This window comes from Myotis myotis, unplaced genomic scaffold (assembly GCF_014108235.1).
Source record: "Myotis myotis isolate mMyoMyo1 unplaced genomic scaffold, mMyoMyo1.p scaffold_m19_p_13, whole genome shotgun sequence".
NCBI lineage: Eukaryota > Metazoa > Chordata > Mammalia > Chiroptera > Vespertilionidae > Myotis > Myotis myotis.
This window is the reverse complement of record NW_023416317.1, coordinates 29,762,938-29,777,326: the sequence shown is the minus strand read 5'-3', so window position 1 is coordinate 29,777,326 and position 14,389 is coordinate 29,762,938. Positions and strand designations below refer to the sequence as shown.

The following is a 14,389-nucleotide window of genomic DNA, read 5'->3' as shown; positions in this document are numbered from 1 at the left end:
AATGCAGTACCTCAGACCCCACCCCAGAGCTACTGAATCAGAACTGGCATTTTAACAATACCCCAGGTAATTTGTATACATATTTAAAACACTGTTCTTAAACATATCCTTTACTCAAATGCAGCTCTCCAGCTAGCTTTGTTTCTGACTTTATTCTTGCTCTATTCATACCCAATTTACTTTAAACAAATTGTTAACTCCACTATTTTTCTGTTCCATTTTGCCCTAACCCCAACTCATTCAACTGACTCACTTATTTATCTGGAATTTTATTTTTCATATATGCTGACTGTCCCACTCTCTATTCCTACAGTTTCTCCAGCATTTTCAAATTTGAGCAGTTAATAAAACCTTTTAAGTTTCTTTTCTTCCAAGACATTCCAACACAAACCAAAAATACTTTATCCAAAGTAAAATTAACACATTGTGTACCGCATAGAAATCTCTAAGACATATGCCAGGGACCGCACGTTTTTGGGCAAACTGCACATTATTTAAATCATCATAATGCACTTTAGGTGTTGTTTTTCAATAATTATAACATTTTTATTTACAAAAACAATTAGAGTTCCTAGTACTTTTTTAACGTATGGTACTGCGTAAAACATTTTCCTCTATGAAGAGGGACCAAACAAAATTTACATAAGTATTTAGATTCGCTCCTTTTTCCATGGGCGTGAAAAACGAGAACACTCGTGAGTGGTCCTTAACAGATGGCGTGCGAAACACGAGAAAACTCCTGAGCAGTACGAAATCTGTTAAGAGTCCCAAATTTCTAGATTTTTTCCACTTTCTTTACCACTCTATTCCCACTCATTTCTAAGCCAAGTAGCTTATTCAGTCAGGTGCTCTTTAGGTTTAGCTTGTCATTCCCCAGTGTCATAATAGTAACAGAAAATACAATTGTAATAACAAAAAGCATGTTAGTGCACAAATCAAAGTTCACCTGTGCAAACACATTGATAGATAATATATTATGAATATTAATTACAAAATTATTTGGTAATACTGCTATTGAGCTTATAAAAGTAATATTACTCAAATATTTTTCTTTCTCACTAAATAATATAATTTCAAACAAGATAAAATAGTTTTAACCCTTGACAACTTTCACAAACTGTTTAAATAATTTAATTTAAAAATTACAGCCGAAACCGGTTTGGCTCAGTGGATAGAGCGTCGGCCTGTGGACTGAGGGGTCCCAGGTTCGATTCCGGTCAAGGGCATGTGCCTGGGTTGCGGGCACGTCCCTGGTGGGGGGTGTACAGGAGGCAGCTGATCGATGTTTCTCTCTCATCGATGTTTCTAACTCTCTATCTCTCTCCCTTCCTCTCTGTAAAAAAATCAATAAAATATATTAAAAAATAAAAATAAAAAAAATAAAAATTACAGTAAAATACTCAAGAAAAACACAAAGCAACAATAAGTACGCAGTACTGCAATACTATAATAGTTTAAAAATAGTTTAAAATTTTTTCTATATTCAGTGTTGATCCACACCTGCATATTAACTGCCAGCCAAGATGGCGGCAGGCAGCCAGGCAGCTTAAAGTGAACATGAGGCTTGCTTGCTTCAGTGACAGAGGACTCCAACGTTCCCTGCCTGCCGCTGCAGGCCTCTGAGCTGCAACTCTAAGCAACTATGTTACAAATATAGAAGCTAAACAAAACCCCAGAAACCTGCTTTAGTCCCTCGGGCTTCAGCCAGCAGGATCGCAACATTGTTTCAAATACAGAAGGTAAACAAAGGCCAGAAACCTGCTTTCAGCAGCGGAGGCCTAAGAGCTGGAGCCAAGCCTCAAAGCTAAAGCTGGCCCAGAACAAAAAAAAAGAAAAAAAAAAGCGGTTGGGAGCTTCAGTCACCTGCCAGCCTGAAAATAGCCCTCAGCCCCTCTCCCAGACTGACCAGGCACCCCAGTGGGGACCCTCACCCTGAAGGGTGTGTGACCAGCTTCAAACAGCCATCATCCCCTCATCCAGGCTGGCCAGGCACCCCAGTGGTGACCCCCACCCTGATCCAGGACACCCTTCAGGGCAAACCAGCCGGCCCCACCCATGCACCAGGCCTCTATCCTATATAGTGAAAGGGTAATATGCCTCCCAGCACCGGGATCAGCGGAGCCGAGAGGCCTCCCGGCACCGGGATCAGGGTGACGGGGGGCAGCGCCCAAACACCCTGATCTCCCTGCGGCTCTATGTGTGACAGGGGGTGGGGCCACAACCTCCCTATACACCCTGCTCTGTTTGTGACAGGGGGCAGCGCCCCAACCCCCTGCTCGGCCCTGCTCTGTGTGTGATGGGGTAGAGCCATAACCTCCCCATTGGCCCTGCCCTGAGTGTGACAGTGGCAGCGCCCCAACCCCCTGATCGGCTCTGCTCTGTGGGTGATAGAGGGTGGTGCCCCAACCCCCTGATCCGCCCTGCTCTGTGTGTGACAGGGGGCGGTGCCCCAACTCCCCTATCGGCCCTACTCTGTGAGTGACAGGGGGGAGCTCTTCAATCCGCTGATCGGCCCTGCTCTGTGCGTGACAGGGGGGAGCTCCCCAACCCCCTGATGGGCCCTGCTCTGTGCGTGACAGGGGGCAGCGCCCCAACCCCGATTGGCCCTGCTCTGTGCGTGACACGGTACAGAGCCCCAACCCCCTGATGGGCCCTGCTCTGTGCGTGACAGGGGGCAGCGCCCCAACCCCCTGATTGGCCCTGCTCTGTGCATGATAGGAGGTGGCGCCGCAACCTCCCCATCGACCCTGCCTTGAGTGTGACAGGGGACGGTGCCCCAACCCCCCAATCGACCCTACTCTGAGCGTGACTGAGGGTGGCATCGCAACCTCCCGATCGCCCTGCTCTGTGCATGACAGGGGGCGGCGCCCCAACTCCCCAATCAGTCCTGCTCTGAGCCCGACCAGGGGCTGCACCTAGGGATTGGGCCTGCCCTCTGCCACCTGGGAGTGGGCCTAAGCCAGGAGGTCATTATCTCCCGAGGTGTCCCAGACTGTGAGAGGGCACAGGCTGGGCTGAGGGACCCCCCCCCCCCCCGAGTGCACTAATTTTTGTGACCGGGCCTCTAGTCCTATATAATAAAAGCCTAATGTGCTAAGTGTCCGACCATTCAACCAGTCACTATGACACGCACTGACCACCAGGGGGCAGATGATCCAACCAGTAGATTAGCTTGCTGTTGGGTTCTGGCGGATCAGGACTGGGCGAGATGGGCCGAACACCCCTGGAGCCCTTCCACTGTCCTTCCCCGGCTGGCCAGCCCTGATTGGCTCCATTGGGACTGAGTGAGATGGGCTGGACACGCCCTGGAGCCCTCCCGTGGTCCCTCCCCGGACACAATTGTGCACTGGTGGGGTCCCTTGGCCTGACCTGCACCCTCTTGGGGGATGTTGAAGAGCCGGATTTGGCCCAATACCTGCAGGCCAGGCTGAGGGACCCCACCAGTGCACGAATCCGTGCACCGGGCCTCTAGGATACCCATAAAAGGTAGAGTACTGATTCCATAATCAGGCAATCTATGGAGGCAATTTGGGAAGAAACAGGCTTATTTTCATTTTATTGAAAAACATCGATTTGAGACAGTAGAGGGACTTGGGCCCAGGAATAAAAATAGTGGCCAGAAAGCTATGTTAAGACCAGGTGGCCAGAAAGATTAAAAAAAAAAAAAAAAAAGTAAAAAGTAAAAAGAAAAAAGAAGCAGAATTTTCTTTCTTCTAACTGCTTACTTTTCTTATCCTGACATGGAAAATTTCCACAAGCCCACCTTTTTAAAAAGTCTGTCTTTTCATGCAAACCCGCTTTGCCCCCAGCTTACAAAATCAGCCAAGCAGAGCCACTCCCCAATCGCCTTCATCCTCCCCACAGGCAGTTCAGAGGACCTTCCTTTCCTCTGTGCTGTCTCCTTTGTGCTCAAGCATATGCTTAATAAAATAGGTATGAAAATTACACTGTGGTTTTTCCTTCATTCTTGGGAACCCAAGAACCCAAATTCTGGTACAAATTAACTATAAAAAATTTAATGACAATTGTATTTAATTTGAATTCCAAAACAAACAAAAACCAAAATAGTTATGTTTAAAATTTACCTCACTTTCAAGAAAGAAAAGAACCAGCATCCTAATGAGATTCCCATTCGGACTGTTCCTTCCCCTCCTTTTTGCTAACGCTTCTTCTGCTTGTGGGTCATGTCTGCTAAACAGCCTGGTAATAAGTAACAAAACAAGAACATCACAAATTTATATAGATATAAATTTTAATCTTTTCCTTCACTGTACAAAAATTATTTTGGTGTGAATAAAAAAATGCATATATATCAGAGATCAGGTTACTGATTTATTTCAACACAAGTATATAATTGATATTTTTATAGATAAAAAAGAGGTTAGACCTGAACAGTTCATACAGTTCAACCATATATGAAGTGTAAAAGGAAGCTTTTTTACTGATGACTAATTAATGTTCAAATACTTATAAAAAATAGAAACTATTTTTTTCTTATATGAAAGATATATAGAGTATATAATTTTAAAGTTCTACTTCCTTAAATATTGATTTCAAAGTCAAGTAATTACAGCATTTAACCAAATGTTCCATCAATAATTTAAAAATGAATACTTTTAGTCATTACTTCTTGCATTCTTTTGTACTTATTAGCCTATTACCTAAAAACAGTACTCAACTAGCTCAATAGTATTGAGTAAAATGACATAAACATTAAATTTATAAATATACCACTTAGCAACAAAACTTCTAAAATATGACAAAGAAATGACCCCAAAATTTTTATTTGCTAATAAGTTTTATTCTAACAAAATTTAAAGACTGCCAAAGGTGCCTTAATCCCAGGTATGGCTCCAGGTAAAAGGGATATAACAGTGAACAAAGACAAAACAGCTGCTTTCATTGAGCTCTCGCTCTGGTGGATAAAGATAAACAGATAAATATATAGTTTTCTCAGTTGTTATAAGGAAAAATGAGGAACTAGGGAAGGGGATATGGAGTGTCCTAATTTAGATATGGACATCGCAATGGGCCTATTAGAGGACAGGCTAAATAACTGAAGGAAGAATAATTTCAGGGGAGCAAGAGTAAGCAGCAGCTTGTCTGGGTCTAACCCCCTGAACCTGTCTTCAAGGCCCCCTTGTTTCTGACTCCCAGTGAGCTAAAGCAGCCTCACCTAGCTCTCCTGTTGCTTCTTCCATCTAAACCCTTCCTTGTTTCAACAGTTCCAGCTTAAATAAACATACTCTCTCAAAGAAAAAAAATTTCATGTGTCATAAAAATAAATCAATCTCAAGTAGAAAATTAGTACAGAGAAGTTGAATATTTGGATAGGGGCGGAGATAGTTTATGGCAGGGGGAGAAGACTAGAGTATTATCTTGAAGTATATTGGCATAGCTATCATACTGGTTTAAAAGAAAGTTTTCCTTATTTCCTTTCAGAGGGGAACAAATGTACAAATTTGGATAATTGCATTTACTGTATATAAATATGAGGTACTAAGAAATTAGCTAATATTTAAAACATTAAAATGTAGAATTTTTGATGACATTAAGATATTCATTTCACATACATTTTACTTTTTTTTTTGGATACTTGGTTAAGCTCATAAAATAGACTACAAACAACCATGAGTGTATGCGCATGCATGCATTTTTAAAAAAACGTAATCATGGCCCTGGCCAGATGGCTCAGTTGGTTGGAGTGTTCTGTACACCAAAAGGTTGTGGGTTCGATTCTCGGTCAGGGCACATGCCTAGGCAATCGATGGATACTTTTCTCTCCCTCTAAACCCCCCCCTCTAAAAAAAAACCCCAAACAATCAATCAATATATCCTCTGGAAGCCAAGAGACATATGAAAACATGCTCAAAGTCACTAATCATCCGAGAGATGCAAATCAAAACAACAATGAGGTACCATCTCACACCTGTCAGACTGGCTATCATCAACAAATCAACAAACGACAAGTGCTGGAGAGGATGTGGAGAAAAAGGAACACTTGTGCACTGCTGGTGGGAATGCAGACTGGTGCAGCCACTATGGAAGACAGTATGGAGTTTCCTCAAAAAGTTAAAAATGGAACTCCCATTTGACCCAGTGATCCCACTTCTAGGAATATATCCCAAGAAACCAGAAACACCAATCAGAAAGGATATATGCATCCCTATGTTCATAGCAGCACAATTTACCATAGCTAAGATTTGGAAACAGCCTAAGTGTCCATCAGCAGATGAGTGGATTAGAAAACTGTGGTACCTCTACACAATGGAATACTATGCTGCTGTAAAAAAGAAGGAATTCTTACCATTTGTGACAACATGGATGGAACTGGAGAGCATTATGCTAAGTGAAATAAGCCAGTCAATGAAAGAAAAATACCACATGATCTCACTCATTTATGGATAATAAAGACCATTATAAACTGATGAACAAAAATAGATACAGAGGCAGAGCAGCATCGAACAGACTGTCAAACTAAAGCGGGAAGGCCGGGGAGGGTTGGGGGCGCGGGGGGGTAAGAGATCAACCGAAGGACTTATATGCATGTATATAAGCATAACCAATGGACACAAGACACTGGGGAGTAGGGGAGGCTGGGGGAATGTCAAGGGGGGTGGGGTGGGAAGGAGACATATGTAATACTCTTTGTAATACTTTAAGCATTAAAACAAAATTTTAAAATATATATATATATGTATGTGTGTGTGTGTGTGTGTGTGTGTGTGTGTGTGTATATATATATATATATATATATATATATATATATATCTCCATCCATCTTCTGGTGAGGATTAAAAAAACAAACAAAAAACTTAATAATGTAATTCCTGAGGCTACTCTATAAGAGTTTAAAGATCACAATACTGAATCATGGAAGAATGCTCAAAAAGATCAATAAGAATCAGAAGTTCTCAAACAAGTTTATGAGAAGCTTTTAGCTGAATAGGAACTGGATTCATTTTCACAAATAACAAATATAAGGGAGCTTACATGTGGATTTCTATGTAAAATATTCCAATTTAAAAAATTTTAGCAAGTATTTCAAATTTAGGAAAATGCAATACAGATTAAAGGCTCGTTCTGGCTCAACTGCTACCAGTTTATAGTCTCTATTATGTAGAGAAATAACCTTTTTAGTTTATTTTTTCTTTGAAATTAGAGCAATAAAGTCTTTCTAAAAACATAAAGCCTTTTGAAAGTTAAGTAGAAAACAGAAGCTAACTAGAATATAATAGTCCTGGAAAAGGAAGAGAAGTAAAAACTACAAAATACCCTTAATATTTATGACAAACAACACCTCAAGATAAATATGAAAACAGCACTATTCTATTAGCCATAGATCAGAGTCACTGGCAAATTTAATATATTAATGTAAAAGTCATGCTTGAAACTCTTGCCTTTACTCTTTAATTACCAGCACACACTAGTACCCAGCTTCTTTTTTTTTTTTTTTTTAAATATATTTTATTGAGTTTTTACAGAGAGGAAAGGAGAGAGATAGAGAGTTAGAAACATCGATGAGAGAGAAACATCGACCAGCTGCCTCCTGCACACTCCCCACCGGGGATGTGCCCGCAACCAAGGTACATGCCCTTGACCGGAATCGAACCTGGGACCTTTCAGTCCGCAGGCCGACGCTCTATCCACTGAGCCAAACCGGTTTCGGCCCCAGCTTCTTTCTTACAGAAATTTTTTTTCACATAGACACAACTTTGAGAGGTATTACTGAATAGAGAATAGTTTGCTATTGCAGCACTGAGATCCAAATTCTGGATGGAAGCCTGCTCATTATCAAAGTTAATCATCCATGTACAACAGTTGCTCAGTGCAAGATTTATATCTATGCTTAGCATAGTCACAAATTACTATGTGTATTGGACTTTTGGGTTCATCAGTCACAAAGTTAAATCTATGAATTAAAAAACAAAAATAAGGAAACTCATGTAGAAATGTTTATATTTCACGAACAGATTAATCAACTAATAAATTATATAGATTAAAATATAGTAGATATATGTATAGTAGATAGACCACAATAAAAAATGTATTTCAGAAGACTAATTATAATCATAAACTCTCATTAGCTTTATGTTTTGTCAAAAAATAGATGAGGTTTTACTTTTTTTAAAAAAATATATTTTATTGATTTTTTACAGAGAGGAAGGGAGAGATATAGAGAGTTAGAAACATCGATGAGAGAGAAACATCGATCAGCCGTCTCCTGCACACCCCTCACTGGGGATGTGCCCGCAACCAAGATACATGCCCTTGACTGGAATCGAACCTGGGACCCTTCAGTCCGCAGGCGGACGCTCTATCCACTGAGCCAAACCGGCTACGGCAAGGTTTTACTTTTTAATTAAACTGCAATTGTACATATAATTTTCAGCATCACTAAGGATTTTCAATTAAAATAATCCTCATCCCAACAGAAAGAAAAGACATGAAATACTGAGCATTTTAAACGTTATTTTATTTATTAATTTTTTAGAGACAGAGGAAGGAGTGAGGAAGCCAGGGAGGGAGACAGAGAAATATTGATTTGTTGTTGTTCCATTTATTTATGCACTTATTGGCTTATTCTTGTCTGTGGCCTGACCAGAGATCAAACCTGCAACCTTGGCATACTGGATGATGCTCTAATCAACTGAGCTACCTGGCCAGGGCCTTGAAAGTGAATTTAGATACAAATGTTGAGAAGGTAAGATGAGAATTCAGAATTTTAAATGAAAAAAACAAAACAAAAAACAACAACACATAAAAACAAAACACTGATGAAATGAAATATTAATTTCTGAGGGAGCTTTTACAAATTTCATACACTTCTTCAATTTTCATTCACACATTAAAGGGGAACCATCCTTTTAAATTTCACAGAAAAGAGATGTCACAAAGAACATTGTTCCCAAGGATGTGATTCATGATGTGCACAAAGGCTGTGAGGATATTACACTCCCTAAAATCTGAAATGACCAATTCTAGCACTGTTTTCAGTCACTGCTATTCTCTTCTACGAACTCTAAAACTATAAAGAAACAAAATATAAAAGAAGAACCTGGTTTCAAAGGTAAGTAACTCACTTTTTGTGAAGGAATTCTCCAGCTGCAACAGCAACAGGGCGATGTGCTGAGTACACCAAGTGGTAAACATTTTCACAATCTTCATTAGAAAGAGCTTCTTCACTTCCACTGAAAAATTCAAAGTGACATGTGAGTCAAAACAAATGCTTATTTTTAGTTCTAACTTTAAGTTTTGTAAAGTTCATTATAAAAGCTCAAGGCATATGGATCTTATTTTCATCTTTTTAATCTTACTTTGAAAATAATATTTCTCATTTCATTACATAAAATTCTGAAAATACAAATAAAACAAGAAAATAAATTGTCCACAATTCTTCCTGCACATAACCATAGACAATGACTATTAATATCTTAGAATATATATTCGCTGAAATTAGCAAGTTCTTTAAATGTGCATGAGATTTTTGTTGGTAAGCACTGGAAAGATATTTATCCGTTTCATAGAGTGAAATTATTATTATGCTATGTAACTTTTCTCTCCATAAATGCCTATTTTAAATTATATATATATACACACACACACACACACACACACACACACACACTAGTGGCCCTGTGCACAAAATTCGTGCATGAGGGGAAGGGGAGGGGGCAGGGAGGGGTATCCCTCAGCCCGGCCTGCACCCTTTCCAATCCCCCTCAGGGGATTGTCCGACTGCAGGTTTAGGCCACATCCCTGCAGGATCGAGCCTAAACCGGCAGTCGGACATCCCTCTCACAGTCCGGGGCTGCTGGCTCCTAACAGCTCACCTGCCTGATTGCCCCTAACCCACTCTGCTTGCTGGCCTGTTTGCCTCCAACTGCCCCCCCTTCTGGCCTGAGCACCTCTAACTGCCCCCACCCTTCTGGCCTGATAGTTCCCAAATGCCGCCCCTGCTGGCCTGCTCGCCCCCAACTGTCCCTCCCCTGCCGACCTGCTTGCACCCAACTGCCCCCCCCCCCAGCCTGCTCGCCCCCAACTATCCCTCCCCTGCCAACCTGATTGCCTCCAACTGCCCCCCCTGCTGGCCTGATCGCCCCTAACCGCCTCTGCCTCGGCCCCGCGACCATGGCTTTGTTTGGAGGGTCTCCCGGTCTAATTAGCATGTTACCCTTTTATTAGTATAGACTAGAGGCCTGATGCATGAAATTCATGCAAGTGGCTTGGCCCTTGCAGCCGCAGTGGCTTGCCTCAGCCCTCGCAGCCCCAGCTTCGTCTGGAAGGTCATCTGGCCTAATTAGCATATTACACTTTTATTAATATAGATTTTTTCTTTTTTTATTAATCCTCACCTGAGGATATTTTTTCATTGATTTTAGAGAGAGTGGAAGAGAGAGAAAAAGACAAAGAGAAACATTGATGTGAGAGAAACACATTAAGTAGTTGCCTCCTGCATGTGCCCTGATCAGGGCCTAGGCTGGGGAGGAGCCTGCAACAGAGGTATGTGACCTTGATCAGAATTGAACCCGGGACCCTTCGGTCCACAGGCTGATGCTCTATCCACTGAGTCAAACAGGCTAGGACTAAATTTTATTTTATCACCATATTTACAACACTATTTAGTGTTCTTTTTAAATAAAATTAATCTAATGGTCACAACCAATCCTTTACTAACACTAATTCCTACCTTTCCAATCATGTATTCTTAAAGTATGAGCCATTTCTTAGTTTGCTGAATGTGTCCTTAAGTATTTCCCACCCCAAAAAAGAAAATATACTATAAAAAATACACACCAGAAATCAACTATTTCTTGATTATAAACATGCTTAAATATGTCTGCTGTCAGTGTAGATTCACAACCACTAGGTGGACTATAGAATTCTTGAGCTGTACAGGTTTTTGATAACATGTAGGAGTGTAAGCTCATTACCCAGAATTCAATCCTGGAGATGCCTCAGAAGCTCGGAGGAAGTTAAGGTATCTGTCAAATACACATAAAATTACAGTGACCTTTGCCAATGCCCAACTTATACCTCTAAATTATAAGGTTGGGCACAAGGTAAGGCCTAAGTTGTCTAATTTTTTGTTTGCTTTTTTAAAATATATTTTTTATTGATTCTAGAGATAGGGAGAGGGAGATGAAAACACTGATGGGCTGCCCCACCAGGTATTGAACCCTCAACCTGGGCATGTGTCCTGACTGGGAATCAAACCTGCCACCTCTTGGTTCCTGGGATGACTTTCAATCAACTGAACCACACCGCCGGGCACTATGGCCTAAGTTTTAACCCCTTAACCCAATTATGTATCATCAGCTATTAGCTAATACCCTCAGGAGAAAGTTAAACTCATAGAAATAAAAATTTAATATGACATTTCAGGAACCTAGGCTCATATATGAGAGGAAAATAAATATATACTAAAAGAAGTAGAAATAGCAAAAAGAAAAAGAATTTAGAGAAGATATAATAGTATGTTAAATTTGACTTTACCTGTTGTTTTTGGAAGAAGATATACCATAAGCCAAAAAAATTAATGCTAGATTATTTCATGCAAATGCTGTAATAGATGGGAAAGCTGATTTTGTGATCCTTAGCTCATTACTTACCAAAATACTATATAAATAGAAATTAGAGGATTAAGCATTATAATGGGTAGAGAGGATTTCTTTCAGGAGAAAGATGCCAGAAACCTTCTTCCCAAGTCAAACTGGAAAATGTTCCCTATGAAACATTTATAAACATTCCTTAGAATTGTGAGAAAGTTTAATAAATGATACTTTGTGAAGAAAAGGCCTAAATGTGAAAAGTTGACTGAGCAACTTATCGTAGCAGATTGAGAGGGTTACAAGGACAGAGTTGTACTTTATCAATAAACAGTCCATGTTTCTTGTAGGTTAGATATGGAATACTTAAAGAAAGCCAGCCTGAATAGTTTTTAAGAACTTTGCCCAAGAAGACTACTTATAGGGCAAGCAACTCGAACAGAGGAACCCTGAAAGTCAGGGGCTTAGTTATGAAAGTGAATAAGCCAGTGGAGGCATTGACCTCTCTGGAAAACTGCAGTTGTAAATACCCAGAGTGGGGAGGTTACTCTGAGGAATCCACATAGCTGAAGAGCCATAACTGTACCTTTTAAATAACACATGTTCAGCCCTTACCTCCCCCAATGAAAATGCAGAAAATTACCTTAAAAAGGGACTTGAAATTAGTGAAAACATTTTCTAAATTCAGGAAGAAAGTAGGATTTTTGGGGGGCTAAACAAGGTCTCAGATGGTTTGATAACACTCTTAAAGAAAATAAACTAGTAGGAAAAGATAATCTTGGAGGTGTCTATGAGATAATTACTCTTCCCTGGAAATAAGGAAAGAAGAAATATCAAAGGAACATTTATTCCTGTCTAAATGAGCAAGTACTGAAAATAAATAAGTAAAAAAAAAAAAAAAAAGTACATCCTTAACATAGGTCTTAAACTCTAGACCAGAGATTTACAACTAGTGTGCAGCAAGAATTTTTAAAGCATGCAATACCTGACTATTTAGTCAAGGGCAATGACTTCTTTTTCCTTAGATTGTCAAATAAAAATGACAACAGCCAATACAACAATAGCCATCTGGTGTGAATGAATCAAAATTATAACCATTTTTGTCAGATTGGCAATAAATATATTTTTTTTGGTGTGCCACAGAATCTTAGTAACTAGTTTATGTATGCCATGAGATGAAAAAGGTTAAAAATCGCTGCTCTAGATAATTCCAATGAAATAGGTGGGTGGAATGTCAGGGTACTTTCTTGTTCAAGGGAAAGATATTGATAAGCTTATAAAATTTATAAGGAAAATTTAACTAGGGGGGCCTAATATTTTAAAGTATTTAAATTTGAAAAGGGAAAAATTCTTCATAAATGAAAAAAACTGTATGTAAGGATAAAATGAAGACTACCAGAAGGTGCAAAAATAATGATCATATAGGTTCCAATCTATATACTAAGAAGTATACCAAGCAACAACTTATGAGATAACAACAGTTATGGGAGACGTAACACATCCCTCTTAAAAACCGGACAAAATATAAGCAAAGGGCCGTGGCCAGATGGCTAGGTTAGTTGGAGCATTGTCCTGTACACCAAAATGTTGCAGGTTCAATTCCTGGTGGGGGTGCATGCCTAGGTTGTGGGTTTGATCCCCAATCAGGGAGGAGGCAACAGATTGATGTTTCTCCCTCCCTCCCTTCTTCTCTCTCTAAAAATCAATAAAGAAACATATCCTTGGGTAAGGCTTAAAAAAATAAAAATAAAAAATGGGCAGCTCGGCCAGTGTGGCTCACAAGTTGAGAGTCGACCCTGGACCAAGAGGTTACCAGTTCGATTTCTGGTCAGGGTACCTTCCCAGGTTGTAGGATCAAACCCCAGGAGTGAGCGTGCAGGAGGCAGGCGATCAATGATGTTTCTCTCTCATTGATGTTTCTATCAATTCCTCTCCCTCTGAAAACCAATAAAAACATTAAAAAACCCCAAAACAAAACCTAAAGGTATAGATAATTTGAATGACACAGTAAATAAATTCAAAATAATGAATTTATAAATACATAACTATATATATTAGTACAGCATACATGATGGGGCAAAAGTAGGTTTACAGTGTTCATGTAAAAAATAATAATTAATAAACAATAACACAAGAGTAAACTCTGTTTTGTGTACTCACAATTGCAAACCTACTTCTTGTCCCACCCTGTAGATATATGTTGTTAGAAAACTGGCCAAACCACTCAGAACACATTCTCAGATAATGCAATAAAACAGAAAGGACAGCTCTAAAAAATTGATATATTTGGGGAGAACAAAAACACAATAGTGAATAATCTATGATTATAAAGGTAATACAAATATTTATCATTAAATGTCTATGAAAATACTGTACTAGTATGTCCAACTTCTTAGCAGACCAGTAAAGTAATACTGAAATATATGTTTAAATATGATTATTAGAAAACAAGAAACAAATGAGCCAAAAGAAGCAAGTTTTTTTTAAAACAGTAGTAAGATGGACAAACGTCTATCAGGACTAATCAAGAAAAAGAGGACAGAAATAAAACAAATTAAAAAGTGCAATTAACAAAAGAAATAGCAAAGTTTTATGAATATCATAAACTATAAAATAATAAATCTGAAAGCAGTGATGAAATTGATATTTTTTAAAGTTTACAAAAAGCAAAAATTAGCACAAGAAATAAAATTTATATAACCACTGAATAAGTAGAAATGATAATTAAAGACCTTTTCCTCAAAAGTAATCGAAAACTGAAATGTCTTTAACAGGAGAATTCTTTCAAAGTTTCAAGAAAAAAGTAATCTCTGTCAGTGAAAATTTGTTTCAGGACAGAA

The 14,389-nt window shown here is 39.4% G+C and overlaps 1 protein-coding gene across 17 annotated transcripts in view; it reads right to left on the bottom strand.

The window, feature by feature from the left end:
• The window catches only part of STAG1 (stromal antigen 1), a 338,918-nt gene that overhangs the window by 86,590 nt on the left and 237,939 nt on the right, over window positions 1-14,389 (bottom strand). For all 17 annotated transcript variants that reach the window (XM_036332484.1, XM_036332482.1, XM_036332487.1 and 14 more), the window contains 2 exons: window positions 9,084-9,191; window positions 4,086-4,200 (listed from right to left, as the gene is read on the bottom strand). In XM_036332484.1, the coding sequence (XP_036188377.1) occupies window positions 4,086-4,200; window positions 9,084-9,191 (223 nt within the window). The remainder of the gene's footprint in view (window positions 1-4,085; window positions 4,201-9,083; window positions 9,192-14,389) is intronic.